Source organism: Ursus arctos, unplaced genomic scaffold (assembly GCF_023065955.2).
Source record: "Ursus arctos isolate Adak ecotype North America unplaced genomic scaffold, UrsArc2.0 scaffold_25, whole genome shotgun sequence".
Lineage (NCBI taxonomy): Eukaryota > Metazoa > Chordata > Mammalia > Carnivora > Ursidae > Ursus > Ursus arctos.
In genome coordinates, this window is record NW_026622930.1 from 43,712,299 (window position 1) to 43,727,829 (window position 15,531).

Consider the following 15,531-nt stretch of genomic DNA (forward strand, 5'->3'; position numbering starts at 1 on the left):
TATTTGCAAATCATACATCTGGTAAAGGATTTGTATTTGTATTCAGTCCTCAAAACTCAGTAAGAAAACCTAATTTTTAAAAATCAGCAAAAGATTTGAACACTTTCCAAAGAAGATAGAGATGGCAATTAGCACATGAAAAGATTCCCAATGTCGTTAGGGAAACACAAATTAAAACCACGGTGAGGTATCATTACAGACCCATATGGGTGACTAAAATGAAAAGATGGCCATACCAGGGGTCGGCAGGGTGTGGAACAGCTGGAATCTCCCATTCATTGCTGATTGGAATGCAAAACGCTACAGTCAATTTGAAACGTGATTTGGCAGTTTCTGAAATAGTTAAACATATACTGGGGCACCTGGGTGGCTCAGGCAGTTGAGCATCTGACTCTTGGTTTTGGCTCAGGTCATGATCTCAGGGTCCTGCGATCAGCAGTGTTGGGACCTGCATTCAGCGAGGAGTCCACTTGAGGACTCTCTCCCTCTCCCTTTGTTCCTCCCCCAACTTGTGTGTGCTCTTCCTCCCTCCCTCCCTCTCAAGTAAATAAATCTTTAAAATAATGTATATTATTCATTGTTCTTTACTTATGAGTACCTTGTAAATAATAATATTGTATCCTTGGTTAACAGTGCAGCATTGACGGTAGTTATTAATCATATCTGACCTACTGTAGAGTTCTTTCCCGATAACTTTTTAAAATTAGTATAAATTTTATTTTTAGAGCAAAAAAAGAAAAAAATTATACCTACCATGTGTCCAGCTATTCTACTTATAGGTATTTACCCAAGAGAAATGGAAGTGTCTGTTTGTACAGTCTCCATAAATGTTCATAACAGCTTTATTTGCAGTAGCCCAAAGCTAGAACTAACCCGATGCCCGTCAACAGATGAATCAGATGAACAAATTGTAGTATATCCTTAAAAAGGAAGACTACTACACAATAAGAGGTAATGAACTGTTGATACGTACAGCAACATGAATGAGTCTCAGAGTAATGATGGTAATTAAAGAAGCCAGACCTCCCCAAAATAATTTAAGATTCCATTTCTGTAAAATTCTCGAAAATACAAACTAGTCTATAGTGGCAGAAAACAGCTAATTGGCTGCCTGGGCATGAGGAAGGAAGGGGCTGGAAGGGAAGACTGAATTACAGAGGACATGGTGCAACCACTTCTGTGGTTTATGGAAATGTACATTATTTTGATTATGATGGTTTTATAGGTATATAAATATGTCAAGACTTATACATTTTAAGTAGATGCAATTTATCGTGTCTCAATTATACCTCAGTAAAGCCGTTTTTAGTAATACTAGTAGCAATACAAGCAGAAAATACAGCGTTTATCTTGTACTTATCAATAAACATAAATGTTCTAAACCTACATATTGAAAGAATTGGATCACATAGAAAAAAATACAATTACAGGCTGTGTGTAAGATACATCTAAAACAAAGTGGTTTGGATTGAGGGTAAAATTATGGAGAAGAACATACCAACGAAATGCAAAGAAAACAGAACTTACAGTCTTATAGAATGAATTAATGGTAAAAGTAATAAGTCAAAGAAGGGTTCTATATAATGAAAAGGGATGCAACCCAATGACAGTCTAAGAGTTATGATTATTATATATCAAATAACATCATTTCCTTAAAACATAAAGGCAGTGCATGGGAAAAGAAGCAAATTTTGTGTGATATATGTGTAATATGACCTTTATACTGAAAACAGAAACTGTCTTCTTTATAAACACTGACTATTTGGACAAGTTATTTTTAAGGGATATTTTAATATTTTTATTTATTTTTTTAAAGATTTTATTTATTTGACAAAAGGAGAGCCCTGGAAGGGGAGCAGCAGGCAGAGGCAGAGGGAGAAGTAGGCTTCCCATGAAGCAGGGAGCCTGATGCAGGGTTCAATCCCAGGACCCTGGGATCATGGCCTGAGCTGAAGGCAGACACTTAACCAACTGAGCCACTCAGGCATCCCCTGAGTAATATTTTTAAACCTTATAAAGTAAAATCATAAAACTGTGCTAAAGAAAATAGAAAATTCTTTGCTTGATCTAGAATGAGGAAAGCCTTGCTAATTATGAGGTAAACTCTGGAAACCATAAAAACAAAGTTTCACTGTATAAATTGGTAAAAAAAAAAAATCTACATGGCAAAAAAAGGAAAAAAAAACATTTAGGTAAAGTCAAAACTCAAATGAGTAGGGAAATTTGGAATTCATATAGGAATTCATGGGGGTAATCTCTTTAATATATAAAGAGTGCCTTCAAATCAATAAGAAAAAAGACTAATATTCCAAAAGAGTAATGGGCAAAGAATGTAAACGGTTAGTAGTAAAGAAAAGGGATGGCTTTTAAGCATTTTAAAACCTGTTTAGCTTCATTTTTAATAGTAGAAATGCTTAGTAAAAGCACAATGACATCATTTTTCACATATCTGACCGTGGAGACCGTAACAATAACTCCCCATGTTGGTGAGGGTGGAGAGAACACACTCATATCTGGTAAGAATTTAAATCGGCTTAACTCCTGTGAAAAGTAATTTGACAGTAACTTTGAATATTTACATACCATTTAATCCAGTAATTTTATTTCTAAGAATTTATCCTATAAAGCTACCTCCCTATATGCAAAATGAATACATGGATATTTATTACAGCGTCGCTTGTAAAATAGGGAAAAATAATTTATTAAATTTATTAGAAAAGTCAGGCTACATCCATATACTTTTTTAATATATCATTTTTTTAAATATATCTACTATATTAGCATAGGCCTAGATTTTCCTGGAAGGATACACAGGAAATTGGTAATAGCATTTCTCCCTATGCTTAAGGACCGGAATTGGAAGGAGCATCCTAATTCAGTGGTAACATTTGGACTTGTGCATGTATTACCTGATGAAAAATATTCTTTGCCTTATGAATCAATCAAGAACCTGGAGGATCCTATACAATTAAATATGCAATAGAGGTTGTGAATGTTTTAGTAATAAAACCAGCCGAATATAGTAATTACTACATGTTGGGCACTGTACTCTGGATCCTTTACAAACATCTGAGTTTTTCCAACAACTTTTTAAGGTAGTTGCAGTACTGTGCAGGTAAAGAAACAGATTTGGAATATGGGCTAAGGACACGCAGATAACAAGGGCCCTTTAAGAAGTTCAGCTGAATTAGGATCGAGAAGCTTCTCCCAGAAGCATTTATGGATGGCTCGTGTGTGTGCTGGTACGTACACATGTCAGGTCCATGTATGTTTGCTTAAACTTCCACGGAAAGATAGCCATCGTCTTACTCAAAACTTTGTGGATTAGGGTTGGAACTTGTATGATTCCAGCAGGCTGCACATCTTGAAAACACCAGCTGCCAAGATAAATGTCGTCTTTTGAGAGTAAATATTTTCATGTTTCTGTATAACTATGATGTGGCCTTATTGAACTAGTTTTATTCCATAAAGAAAAGGGGGTTCTTCAGCAGATGGACAAATTTTAAATCTAGGCCAAGCCTTAAAAATCAAAGTAAAATGAGGGGAAAATTTTGAAATGTTACCCCTCCCCCTTTTAACCTAACATCTTTTAAATGAGGACTTTTGCTTCTAGCACTATAAATAATCAGTAGGGTTTTGTATTGAGCAAGGGTAAGTTTCAGCCTTTTTTTCCTTCATTACTCAAAGGATCTTTTTGACAGTTGATAAACTGGCCTATATGTTAAAATAATTACGTGGTACATCCTTGGGTATCTTAATATAAAGTCGCTTCATATCAGATTCAGTTTATAGCATCTGGAAGTTTGCCTGCTCATGGCAACAAATTAGGGCTTGCATTTACTACTGACTCACTGTAACACGTGGTTTGTGGTGGATACCTATGTATTTTTTATCCAGCACTCTTTAGAAACAAGATATACCTTGGAGTTTTTTCCGGTTTGATGGAGAGATAATTGACTTACAGCATTGTGTAAATATAAGGGGTGCAACCTAATGATTTGACTTACATGTGTTGTGGGGTGATACATGAATGAAGGGATACCTTGTTTCGCCCAGTCAATGCATTATTTTAAAAGAAGTATGTAAATGGAATTACTGAACAATGAATCTTTTTCAGCTTAGTCATTTGCAAGATGCTTTGTTTTTCCGTATAATTCATATTTATTCAAGTTCAGCCTTGATTAGCTTTGTTTCCTGTGGCAAGTAGCTCCCTGTGTCTGCAAATATTTTTTCAGATAAGTAAACATACGTTGCAGCAGACAGACTCACATGCCTCCTTCGGCGCGTTGGCCATTGACTAAATACCTCTCCACAAAGTTTAGCAGCTCCTGTGCTCTTGTGAGACTGCAGGTAGGCCTCGCGGTCTGTCTTCAGGGGTATGGCAGTGAGAAATCCCATCTTTGTTTTAGTTAGCGCTCCTTTGTGTTCGGATCTAGAACCATAAACTGTGCAGAAGCACTGCTTTTCTGAAGACTGACTTGGTTGGAGGTCCGTTTCTCCACGCGTGGCCCCCTCTCTTCTCCAGGTGACCATGGATGGGTGCTCCTTGCTGTGGGGTTGACGCCGGAGGCTCCGGCGTCAGCTGTGTGCGCTGGACCGGGGAAGCTCCAGGGCATTGCCTTGCCCTTGCAGGACTGCATCCCCCTGCATCCTCTCCTGCTCTGAGAGAGCTGCTCCTTACCCCTGCAGGGTCTGCAGTCAAGTGTGCACTTTAAAAGGCACCCTAAGAAACAGGCTGTCACCGACGGTGACTGGTGCCCAGAATGTGCTCGGTAGCGTGAGCATGTTGTTTACCAGCGTGTGACCTCGCCCCCGCTTTCCTGGCTGGGAAAACTGCACTTCAGCCCTATTTCCCAAAAGAGAGGAGACAAGACAACTGATGAAAGAGGAGATTGCATTTCAGGCAGCTGAGTAGGTTCTAGAAGTACCTATTAGGGGAAATAATAGATGCACTGGAATCTGACCTTTCACTGGTTCGTACTTTGTGATAAGCTATAACTGAAACAGTGACTTTGCTGAGACAGCAGGGACCTTCCTGGACACAGGACCAACACTCGTTAAGATGACCAAACTGAGGCACAGAGCCGTTAGATATCTTGTCCAGGTGGCACGTGGGAATTCATCTTGACCTGCACTGTTAACCGTGCAGGATGCTGCCCGAATGAAGGCTGATTTGAAAAGATGGGAGTTCTTGCCCTCTAGGAGCTTTTCATCCAATGTAAGTGGTAGAATTCCCTCAGGACAGGTCTCCCCAAGGCATGGGAGGGTGTTCTTGCCCACCTCTCCAGCTGCAACCCTTGCTGGTTCATATTTTCTGAACTCTCTCTGAGGTCCTTGCTTGTGACTTGTCCCACTGACCAAATCCAGCTTCCTTGTAATTAGGAGTGACTCCAAATTAGAAACAGGTTCTCCTGCAATGTTCGTATCTTCTCTGGCATCTGTGGCTGCTGGATTGATGGACCGTGTTCCCCCTGCACCCCCAGCCCATGTCCAGCCTGTGCATGCAGTAAGTTCTCCGCCAGCGTTCATCACATAGCTCAGTGAGCTGATCCTAGGTGGGCGTGGGAGTGGCCCGGTGCCAAGCTCAAAGCCATTGCCTCTAACAAACAGGCTTATCTTATTGACTTATTTATTCAGTGAAACACTGTTGATTTTGATGAAATCCAAGTTAGCACCTTGCAACTCTCTAATCATACCCATGGTTCAGACGCGTGTTTGAAATATGGCTCTTTGAAAAGATAGAATATTTTAAAGAGTGTGTTCATGCAAAATAAATTACGAATTCCTTTAGCCACCTCTTCTATTTAGAAATAGCTCTCATACATATTTTATACATAAATTGACAAGGTTGGCAGAGACCTCATCTTCCCTGTAGCAATTTGAGCCAGACTGATTGAGGATTTATTGCCTAATTATACTTGTCAGCCTGACATAAAAGTCATTAGTTCTGGAAAAACATGTTTGTCATACCAGGATTATCTCTAATTAATACAGTCAATATCGAACATATATTTAAAGCTAAACAGAATCGTAATCTCCAAAGCATATGCTCCGGACTACAGTGAACTGAAACCCTTCGGGTCACGAACGGTGCTCTGAGAGCAGGTTTGTATTTGAGAAGAGGAAATGCCACGTTGCACCTCATTCCCTCGGCTTCGAATACAGTGAAATCCGTGCTGCGGGCACTAACGCCCGCTGCCGATGAATGATAACTAAAGAGGTCGTGGAATTTGGCTGGTGAGTGACTGTACCAGGATTCAAACCTGGGGTCCAGCGTGTGGTGTTCCCAGCATCAGAGCCCGCTGGCCAAGTTGATCTCTGCAGCGTCTCTTATTCCCCTTTCCTAAAGCACGTGTGGACTTGGAAGTCCGCAGGGTAAGCCAGGCAGTCCAAGGAGGCAGCCGTCTAGCAGGAATGGCTGCTTCTGCCCGATGGCCAGGCGTGTGCTGGGTTATCGATGGTCACTGCAGCGAGGCGAGGCAGTGCGGGTGACCTCCCAGCGCAGCGGTCATGCGCCCCCACCCCCGCTGCCCCGCATCCTCGTGGGCGCGCCGCTCTGGATGGTGAAATCATTCCGCTCTTTCCAAGCCGCTGCACAGTTCGCGGCAAACTCATTCCTGTGCTCCTGCATGGGCCCGTCTCTGCCATAAACATAAATATCGGAATTGGTTTTGGACAGAAAAGGTTGAGTTCATCGGCGCCATTCAGTCCTACCCCGAAACGGTTTCCATTATGTTTTTCCACACCGATTAAGATGTTTCTACAGCGATACACCCTGTCGTAGAAGACTTGTGTTGAGTAACCAGAACGGCTGTGAGAGGAGGTCAGTGTCGTTATTTATCCATTTTATCAGGTCCTTTGTGCAGTAATCATTTTGCATAGCTATTTATTTCAATCATACGATGGACTGAAATATTAACTTCCAAATTAGAACCAGCAGGTAAAGTGCCATCAGCATGCGGAGTAATTGGCCAGGAGCCTGTCCTTGCTCGGCGCTGCCTCGGCCGAGAGTGCGGAGTTGTGGGCATCGCGGGGAAGGCTGCCGGGGACCCAAGCGCCCGGGTTTCTTGGCGGCCCCAGAAGACACCAGGCATCTCCGGCTTCCCGAGTAGAGCGTGCAGGACATGTCCCAGGACTGTTCCCGCTGGGTGGGCTGTGCGATCCTCTCCGACGTCTTCCTGAGATGTTCGGTCGGAAACTGAGGGAGGGGCTGCCGTGACCTCACGGAACACCGCCACCCTCGGCCACGTGAGGTGCACGCTTCGGAGCAGCTCTGTGAAGACGGGGGTCGGCCTGGAAGAGGTTCCCGCAGCGCGGGTGCCCCCTTCTCCCGGCGGGGACGCGGCAGGGCGCTGCTGTTTCCCAAACCGCGGCCGCTTGGTTCAGAGACTCGTGGCCCCGAGCGGGGACCGCAGCCCTGTCGTAGCTGGCGTCCGGGATGTCTAGACGAGAGAGATTACTCAACTCTTGAGTCATGTGGTTCCAAGACGCATTAATAGAAAACTTGGGTGTGGATTCGAAGAAGAATTTAGTTTCCTTTCATTTGAAACGCAGATTCCCACAGTGACACGAACATGAGGTGCGCGCTCGGAAGGCATCCTCCCCCCCGCTGGTGTACGCGACACTTGCGCCCTGCCGGACTTCGGCTTCCTCGTGTCTGACGGGACTCGCTCGGCCTTCCTCCTGCCTTTCTAGTATCCCCTCCACTCCCGCCGCAAATGTGTAAGGACTGAAAATGGCCCGTGCGACAGGCTTGGTAGCTTTGCCCCCTCTCAGAATGCTTCGAATGCCTGACAGATTCCTTTTATGTATTAATCTATAAATATTAACTTTAGATAGTAATGGAAAACTTTGTTTACGTCTCAGGCAACAACTGAAGATTATCGCAGTAAAAATACCTATTCGCTCCCACCACAGACAGCCGCCTCTTAGCCCGCATCCAGGGGCGCGAAGCCGCTCGGAGTGGAGGCTCTGGGCGCCTGCTCTGGTCCCCCACCTGGTCCCACACCCTGGGGCAGAGGTAAGGGGAGGCCCCAGAGAACCATAACGTCCTAAGGGATGAGTTACGTAAGACAGAAAAAGTGCTCGGACCCCAGTAGGCCTTGAAAACTGACCGGTTCACTTGCCTTGTGCTGGGTGGTAAACTTCATAGCTTAGCAAAAACTGTTGGATTTTGCTCATAATTTTGTGAATTGGGAATTTGGGATGGGCACGCATGGGTCATTTGTCTCTGATCCATGTGGTGAATTTTGGGGCCGTTGGAACCAGAGGATCCACTCCCAAGGTGGCTTCTTCACTCCTGTGTCTGGGTCTTGGTGCCCTGTGGCCTCCCTCTCCCCACATGGCATTTTGGGCTGCAGGGCCCCTCCTTGTAGCAGGGTGGCCTCCGGGTAGCAGGGTGGCCTTCTGTGGGGGCTCAGGACTCCAAGAGCAAGTGTTCCAGGGTGCTAAGGAGAAGCTGTTAGGCTGCTTCTGACCCAGCCTTGGAAACCCCGTATATCGCTTCTTGTGCATTCTGTTGGTCAAGCAGGTTGCTAAGGGAAGCTCAGATTCATTAAGGACAAATCAGATGACGCCTGCATCTCCAGAGAAAGCTCTAGTCTGTAAAAGAGCTGGCCGTAAAACTCCTTTGGGGAATAAATCAGTTTTGCCCAACAACTATTTTGTATTCGAGGAGAAAGCCCGAACTGTCACACATTGTTTGTTCTACTTGTATTTGATTTTTGCCTCAATGCAGTCAAATCGGTGCTCCTGGCTTTAATTAGATAATGCTAATTGTGTATGGACGGCAGTGGCAAGAGGGAGCTGTTTTAAGTAGGCGTGGCTGGGAACACGATGGTGATGGTGCCGTTGCCTGAAATAGGAAACCCAGGAGGAGAAAAGGTTGGGGCCACACAGTAGAGTGATGCTTTAGGCCACAAGGAACAAAAATGCCAACTCAAACAGCCTTCAAACTCCGCTCAGAAGTAGTCTGGAGCAGGTAATTCCAGTTGTGGTCCAACTCCCAGATGTCAGGGCTCAGTTCACTGCCCCGAGAGTCTTTGACCTTCTTTCGTGGTGCTAGCTGGTCACCTCCACTCCACACATCACAGTGCCATAGTGACAGAAAGGAACGAGTCTATCCTGACGGCTGTCACCTCCGGGAGGTCCACACCAGCTTTCTGCTAAGTCCCACGGGTCAGGGTTGGGTCGGATTTCCACGTGCTAGCTTCAGAGCCTAGCGAAGCTGGCATTGGCATTTTCAGGCATTTTCACGGGAAGCCAGCTCAGCTGGTAAGGGAGAAAGGCATTAGGTAGGTGACCCACGATGTCTGTCACAGTGACGAATTCCATTTTCTCTCCCTACACAGTTGATAAAGGCTCACTCAGAAGGCTTATAGAGCTTGAATTAGGCTAAGTCATGACTGTAATAAATTAGTGTTTTCTACAGGCCAGTTAGTTTCTCAGTGGGCTTTTCCCTTCTGCTCTGTGATTGAGAGCTGATCCCACTGCTTCATAACAAATAAAAGATTTGATTGTTTTCCTCTTCTGCAGTTTGAATGAAAGCTCTGTGGCTGCCATGAAGACATGTACCCACCCTGTCATGTAGCTACAGGATTGCCTTTCCGGTATCACTGCATATTGGATATCTCTGTATGTGCTCTTAGATATGTACCCACTGCCTTGGAGGAGCATGAAAATTCTATAGACATTATGAGCCATGTTTGTTTTAGAGTCTGGGGGCTCAGAAAACTCCCTGACATTTAGTCTGAGTTGAATGAGGACAGCTAATTCTTGCTCCCCTGAGTGGCGGAGGCGGGCTGAGCTGAGCAGAGCCTGTGACACACGTAAAGCTGAGAAAGGAAGAAACTGTCTTGGCTCAGAAGGGGCGGAGTTTGGGCAACTGGGATTGCAGGGTATACTTGTACATGATATCCACAATATCTGCAGTGATTGACTAAGCTGGATAAAGCTGGAATCCTTTTTTCTGTAGGTCTGTAATTGTAATTGTCTAATCTGTAATTGCCCAACTGTGATATTTTTCACCCAATAAAAAATCACATGCCATATTTAGGCTGAGGTGTCACTGTGGGTAGCTTTGTGAATGAAAAGGAGGGGAGGGGTGGGGAGACCTGAGGAAGGAGGCTCTAAATCTCATCTTCTATCTGTAGCGGTTCATTCAGTCCTCTGACATTGGTGGAATGCCTACCGCGCTCTCAGTGCTGGGGATGGAAGAACAGATAAAGGTACTCACAGTGTTGTGAGAGAGTCTGCATCCCTACCGCCCCCTCCCCCTCCCCCTCCCCTACCCAGTAGAAAAGCAGATACAGGAGATCAGCAGGATCCACCAGGCAAGCTAGTTGGGCTGGTTTTCCTTACAATTTTAAAGTGCCTAGTTTCCAAGTTCGAGTTGGTGTAATAAAAATTACATTATGTTACAGTAATTGTGTTTGAACTACATTATAGGGAATGCCAGGAGAAGGCCTTACTTACTTTCCTGTATGATATTTCAGAAATAGATTTCAAAGCAACTTGTTACCTTGGGGAAGTTTGTATTTCCAAAATACCTGCAATGATTGACTCAAGTCGGTGAATCTGTAATTTACTAGAAGCTGAATTTCCAAAAGTCCTATTTTAAATGTAGAAGTATTGTTGAAAAATTGGTACTTCTAACAAGAGAGGAGTATAATGCTTTAGATACTTGCCAGAAGGAAAGCAAAAACAGACTTCAAGCTTAAACTCTCTTCTAATTTCCCCCCAACTAACCAAATCTGGCCCCACTCTGGGCTTTAATATGCACACAAGATCATGGGAGCCCAATTTGTGTCATCAAGGGCAGTCTGCATCTCTCCATTTGTTTCTGAGGATGCCATCGATGGCCTCAGGTGGCCTGGTTTTGACTGCCACCTTTTGCTCCAAATCCCAGTCCTGGCTTGACTCCCAGTCTTCTGAGGGCCAGCTCATCACCATGCTTCTCCTCCGTGTGGGTGTAGCCTGACACGCCGCCAGCACTCAGGACTCTGTACAGGCAGGCTTGCTCTCCTACGTTGGCACTAACAGAGGGAAATCACTGCGAGAACTGGAACCAACGGAGAGGTGAATGTCTCTCCAATTCTGAAGTTCCTTGGCCATCCCTGCCACAGAGGAGTCTATTACCTGCTGGCCCAGAGCCATTCACCACCTTCTGGGACTCATTTCTCCTGCAGAATCTCTTTTCGCACTTCTCCATCTTCCCTACATCCAGAAGCTTCCAGAACATAGCCTGCCCTTGGTACTTTCTTAATCAGAAAGTCCCAGAAAAGGCATTCCCCTAACCCAGGAGCATTCACCTTTCCTAACGCTGGGTGTTCACATTGAGCCACATAAAAAGCAGGCAGAAGTTTGAAGTTGTAAATTTTAAGTGGGCTCGACATTCAAGATGTCCTGCCTGGATCAGGCATTCAAGGCTTCTTGAGTTGCTGTTCTTTCTTCCCTGTTTGGGGGTGGCCAGGCAGGGGTCAGCCTCGGTGGTGCGCTCCCCTGTACTGTGGGCAATTCCTGGGTGTGGTTTCTCTATCAGTAGCCTGTTTCATGTGTTGTGGGGGCTTCTATTAACCTGAGTGACAAGAATAGTTTGAGTAAAACATGACAGAAGAATTGGGTCCACCAACAACGTAGGGCCTGTAAAATGACCATTTCTGGTGTTTCCCGGAGTGGCACAGAAGTGTCTGTGGGGTCCCATACCCAGGGCTGTGCCGTGTTATGGGTGAGCACACGAGTCCTCCCAGGGCATCAGTTTCCCAGCAAATCTGGAAATGTTTAAATATTAAAACCAGTCAGCATATTATGGAGAGAAAAAAAATTTTACCAGAATTTTAAGGTAAAATGTTGTAATATGAGAAATCTCACTGCAAGGTGCTCTCAGATGTCTCCGAGGTTCAGGTGACTTTCTTCCAGTTAACTTTGATGGAAGCTTGAGAAACACTGTACTTAAGAAGGTACAATCCTACAAAAATGTATGACATTTTAAAGGGAGTTCTGTTTTGGCCCTTGTGAACTCCTGATTTTGCAGATATTTCTTATTTTATGTAATATATGTATCATGAGAGTGGTGTTTTGAATTGAGATATTTGTAAATTGAATACTTTTAAATGCAATAGACACTTTTTAAGGAAACCTAAAACTATAAGTAATCGCCCCCTGATTGTTAGTTTTATAAGTTTGAGTTTAATAAAATTATTTTTCTTGAAGTGGGTGTTTTCACTTAACTGTAATATAAATATCCATTTATCTTGAAAATAGCTATTAGTTTGGCTTTCAAAAAATGTCACTTATATCAATACCTTTCAATTTATCTGACTCAGACCAATGAAAATTTAAGACTATTTTTGTTAGTTGAGTTGTCTAAGAAGTCTTTCTTAGATTTCTGGCCATATTAAATATTTAAAGTATTTCTAATACTTGTATTGTCTTAATGAAGCACGTAGAACAGAACCGTTCAGTCACTAAGTTCCTCAGGGCAGATGATTAAATAACCATGAGATGAAGCAGGCTGACTTCAAAATTGATCTGGAATGTTGTACTACTTTTCGCTCTAAGCAATTATATTAGTCAAATACAAATGTTCAGAGTACATTTTCATTAACATGCTTTATATGTCCAGCTACTTCCAAATGCTTTCTTGGTCTTCATACAGTGTCATTATTCAATAAATGTTTAATAGAAAGGCTCATTAAAATTTTATTTATTATACTTAATGTAAAAGAGTAGAAATGAAGATAAATTAGGCTGAAGTGAAATGGATAAAATGTAATTGAAATAATTTGGAGTACAATTTAAATAAACTTCTTCATTAATTTAGAAGTATTAAAAGTGTGTGACCACAGCTTAAGATATGTTCAAATATCTCATTATGGCGAAAATAAGAATATTATATTACTGGGTTTTAGGTTCTTTGAAAAAGGCTATTAGCTTTAGTCTAAAAATAGAAAAGATAAAATTAACTTAGCTTCCTTATTTATTAACTTAGTAAATGTCTGGGTTAAGCAACGACTTATACTCTGTTCTGCATCTTAGGTAAATCTTGTATGATCACTGGCTAGAATACTGTATAGATATCTGTATGAACACTTACATTTTTTCAATGACTTTTTTTACTAGATTATAATCTCTATTGCATAGGGAAAACATAACAAAATGTCATTGACTTAACTGCTGTAGTGTTGAAATAAATTTTAAATTTTTAAAATAAACCCTATTAATCTAAAAATTCAGTCAGTGAATTAAGGTAATATGGAGAAAGTACATGTTTTTCCAGAAATATGACTAAATCAAGTCTTGCAAACTGGTGAATTAACTTTGATTTGACTTAAATATTGTTCATACTACCATAGAGTGTTGTGTAAAACCATAGTTGTGACTGTTAGCTTCTCTAATTCAGGGCATATCTCAGGGACAGGTTTTTTTTTTTTTTTTTAAGATTTTATTTATTTAGAGAAAGAAGGGGAGAGGGGGAGAGAGAATCTTCAAGCAGACTCCCCGCTGACCACAGAGCCTGACATGTGGGGGCTCCATCTCATGACCCTGAGGTCATGACCTGAGCCAAAATCAAGTCAGACACTTGACTGAGCCACCCAGGTGCCCCAGGGACAAGCTCTGACTCTTAAAAAAAAAAAAAAAAAAAAAAAAGTTGGCCAATACAGGTTTTGCTGGTAGAGTGATATTTATTAACTATGAGCAGAATTGTGGTTAAGTTGTTGAAATGGGATTTGATTGAATTTTTATATGTGTTTATTTCATTATTAGGCTATCAGCTGCAAAGGTCAACACAGTATATCGTACACTCTGTCAAGGAATCAGACCGTGGTGGTGGAGTACACACATGATAAAGATACGGATATGTTTCAGGTAACATCTTTATTTTTCTCGTGGATGCAGTGTCATTAACATGACGTCAGTTTCAGGTGACTAACGTAATGGTTCCATACTTGTACATGTTGCGAAGTAACCACCACCGAAGGCCAGTTAACAGCTGCCACCACACGGAGTTACACAGCTTTTGTCTTGGGATGAGATCCACTCTCCTAGCTACTTTCACAGCACACAGTGCAGTAGTGTTTACTGTCGGCACCATGCTGCACGTGATAGCCCCATGACACACCTTTCTTTTCTTCATGGAAATTTCTGCACACTCTCCTTCAGTTCTGCATTTCGATATGTAATCAGAACTAGGACAGTAGTGTTTGTGATGTACAAGGAGAAAGAGGTGAGGATAATATAAAAACAAATTTCTGTTTGGGTTTTGAAAGTCTCGGGGGAAAAAACTTCATTCTAAAACTGCAGACAGAAATTATAAAAGCTATATTCTTGGGTCTCAATGCAATAAAAATATACATTATTAACAGTAATAAAAATTTTAAAAACCAACCACTTTGAAAAGCCAACATGTTTAAAACACTTCTAAATAACACTTGAATCAGAAAGGACATCGATACTGCAATTATTAGGCCTTTTAAAAAAAATTACTATGGGAACATTATGTAGCGAAACTTATGAGATGTAACTGACCTCATACTCAGAAGAAAGTAAAAAAAATCTGAAGTGCTTTCATTATAGAAGGAAGGAGGGAACAAGGAACTAAACATTGATCTCAAGAGTTCTCTTTAAAAAATGGCAGTAAGAAAATACAGAACAGGTTCATGACTAGTTTTAATGGTATGTAATGGAAAGTCCAGAAATACATCGAAAGAAAGCAAAAGGAAGGAAGTAATAATGCAAGAAAATTCATCAGTTTAAGAAGAGAATTAATATATCTAAGATTTGGTACTTTAAAACAATAGAAAATTAAAATTAAGGCTAATAGAGGAAAAAAAGCAAACTCAAATTGGGAACCATGAGGTGTTTTGCATTTCTATATGGAATGTCAAATTATTAGATAAATGATACTGAAACAGGTGTCAGAACAGTATCCTAGATAATATCAAAAAAGGGAAATAAGGAGCTCTGAAAATTAAGAAAATATGCTCAACCTGGCTTATAGAGAAATGTGTACTCAAATCACAGAGCTCTTATTTTTTACATATTAGATTGGCAAAAATCCGAACAGTTTTGTCAGAGATGTGGGGAAACCCTCTCCTAGTCTGTAAATTGCTATGACCTCTGTGGGGTGGTGACTTGGAAATGCCTGTGAGAAATGAAAAATGCTTACACTCTGACTCAGCTCTTCTCTTCCTAAAGCTCTTCTGCTTCTAGAGATTTACCCCGAAGATACCCCTGCATACATGCAGAATATTTTTACCAAGCCATTGCTCAAAGCAAAGTTTGATAGCAAAAGATTGCTAATTGAATTTAAATAAAAAATAATAGCAAAAGATTGCAAACAGCGTAAATGTCATTCAGTAGGGGACCAGTTAGGTAAATTCAGGTACAGCCATACAGTGGAGGGAGGCCTCCAAAGGCTGTAAAAACAAACAAGAAAAAGCTCCATGTGGGGACATGGGAAGAGCTCCAAACGTACATAATGCATTAAATATTAATATTATTATATTGAGCCATCGATAATATATTCAATTA

At 42.0% G+C, this 15,531-nt stretch overlaps 1 protein-coding gene across 1 annotated transcript in view; it reads left to right on the forward strand.

The window, feature by feature from the left end:
- PELI2 (pellino E3 ubiquitin protein ligase family member 2) overlaps positions 1-15,531 on the forward strand; it is a 183,668-nt gene that overhangs the window by 142,681 nt on the left and 25,456 nt on the right. Inside the window, exon 3 of the mRNA XM_026480321.4 lies at positions 13,765-13,866. Coding sequence (XP_026336106.1) covers positions 13,765-13,866 — 102 coding nt within the window. The remainder of the gene's footprint in view (positions 1-13,764; positions 13,867-15,531) is intronic.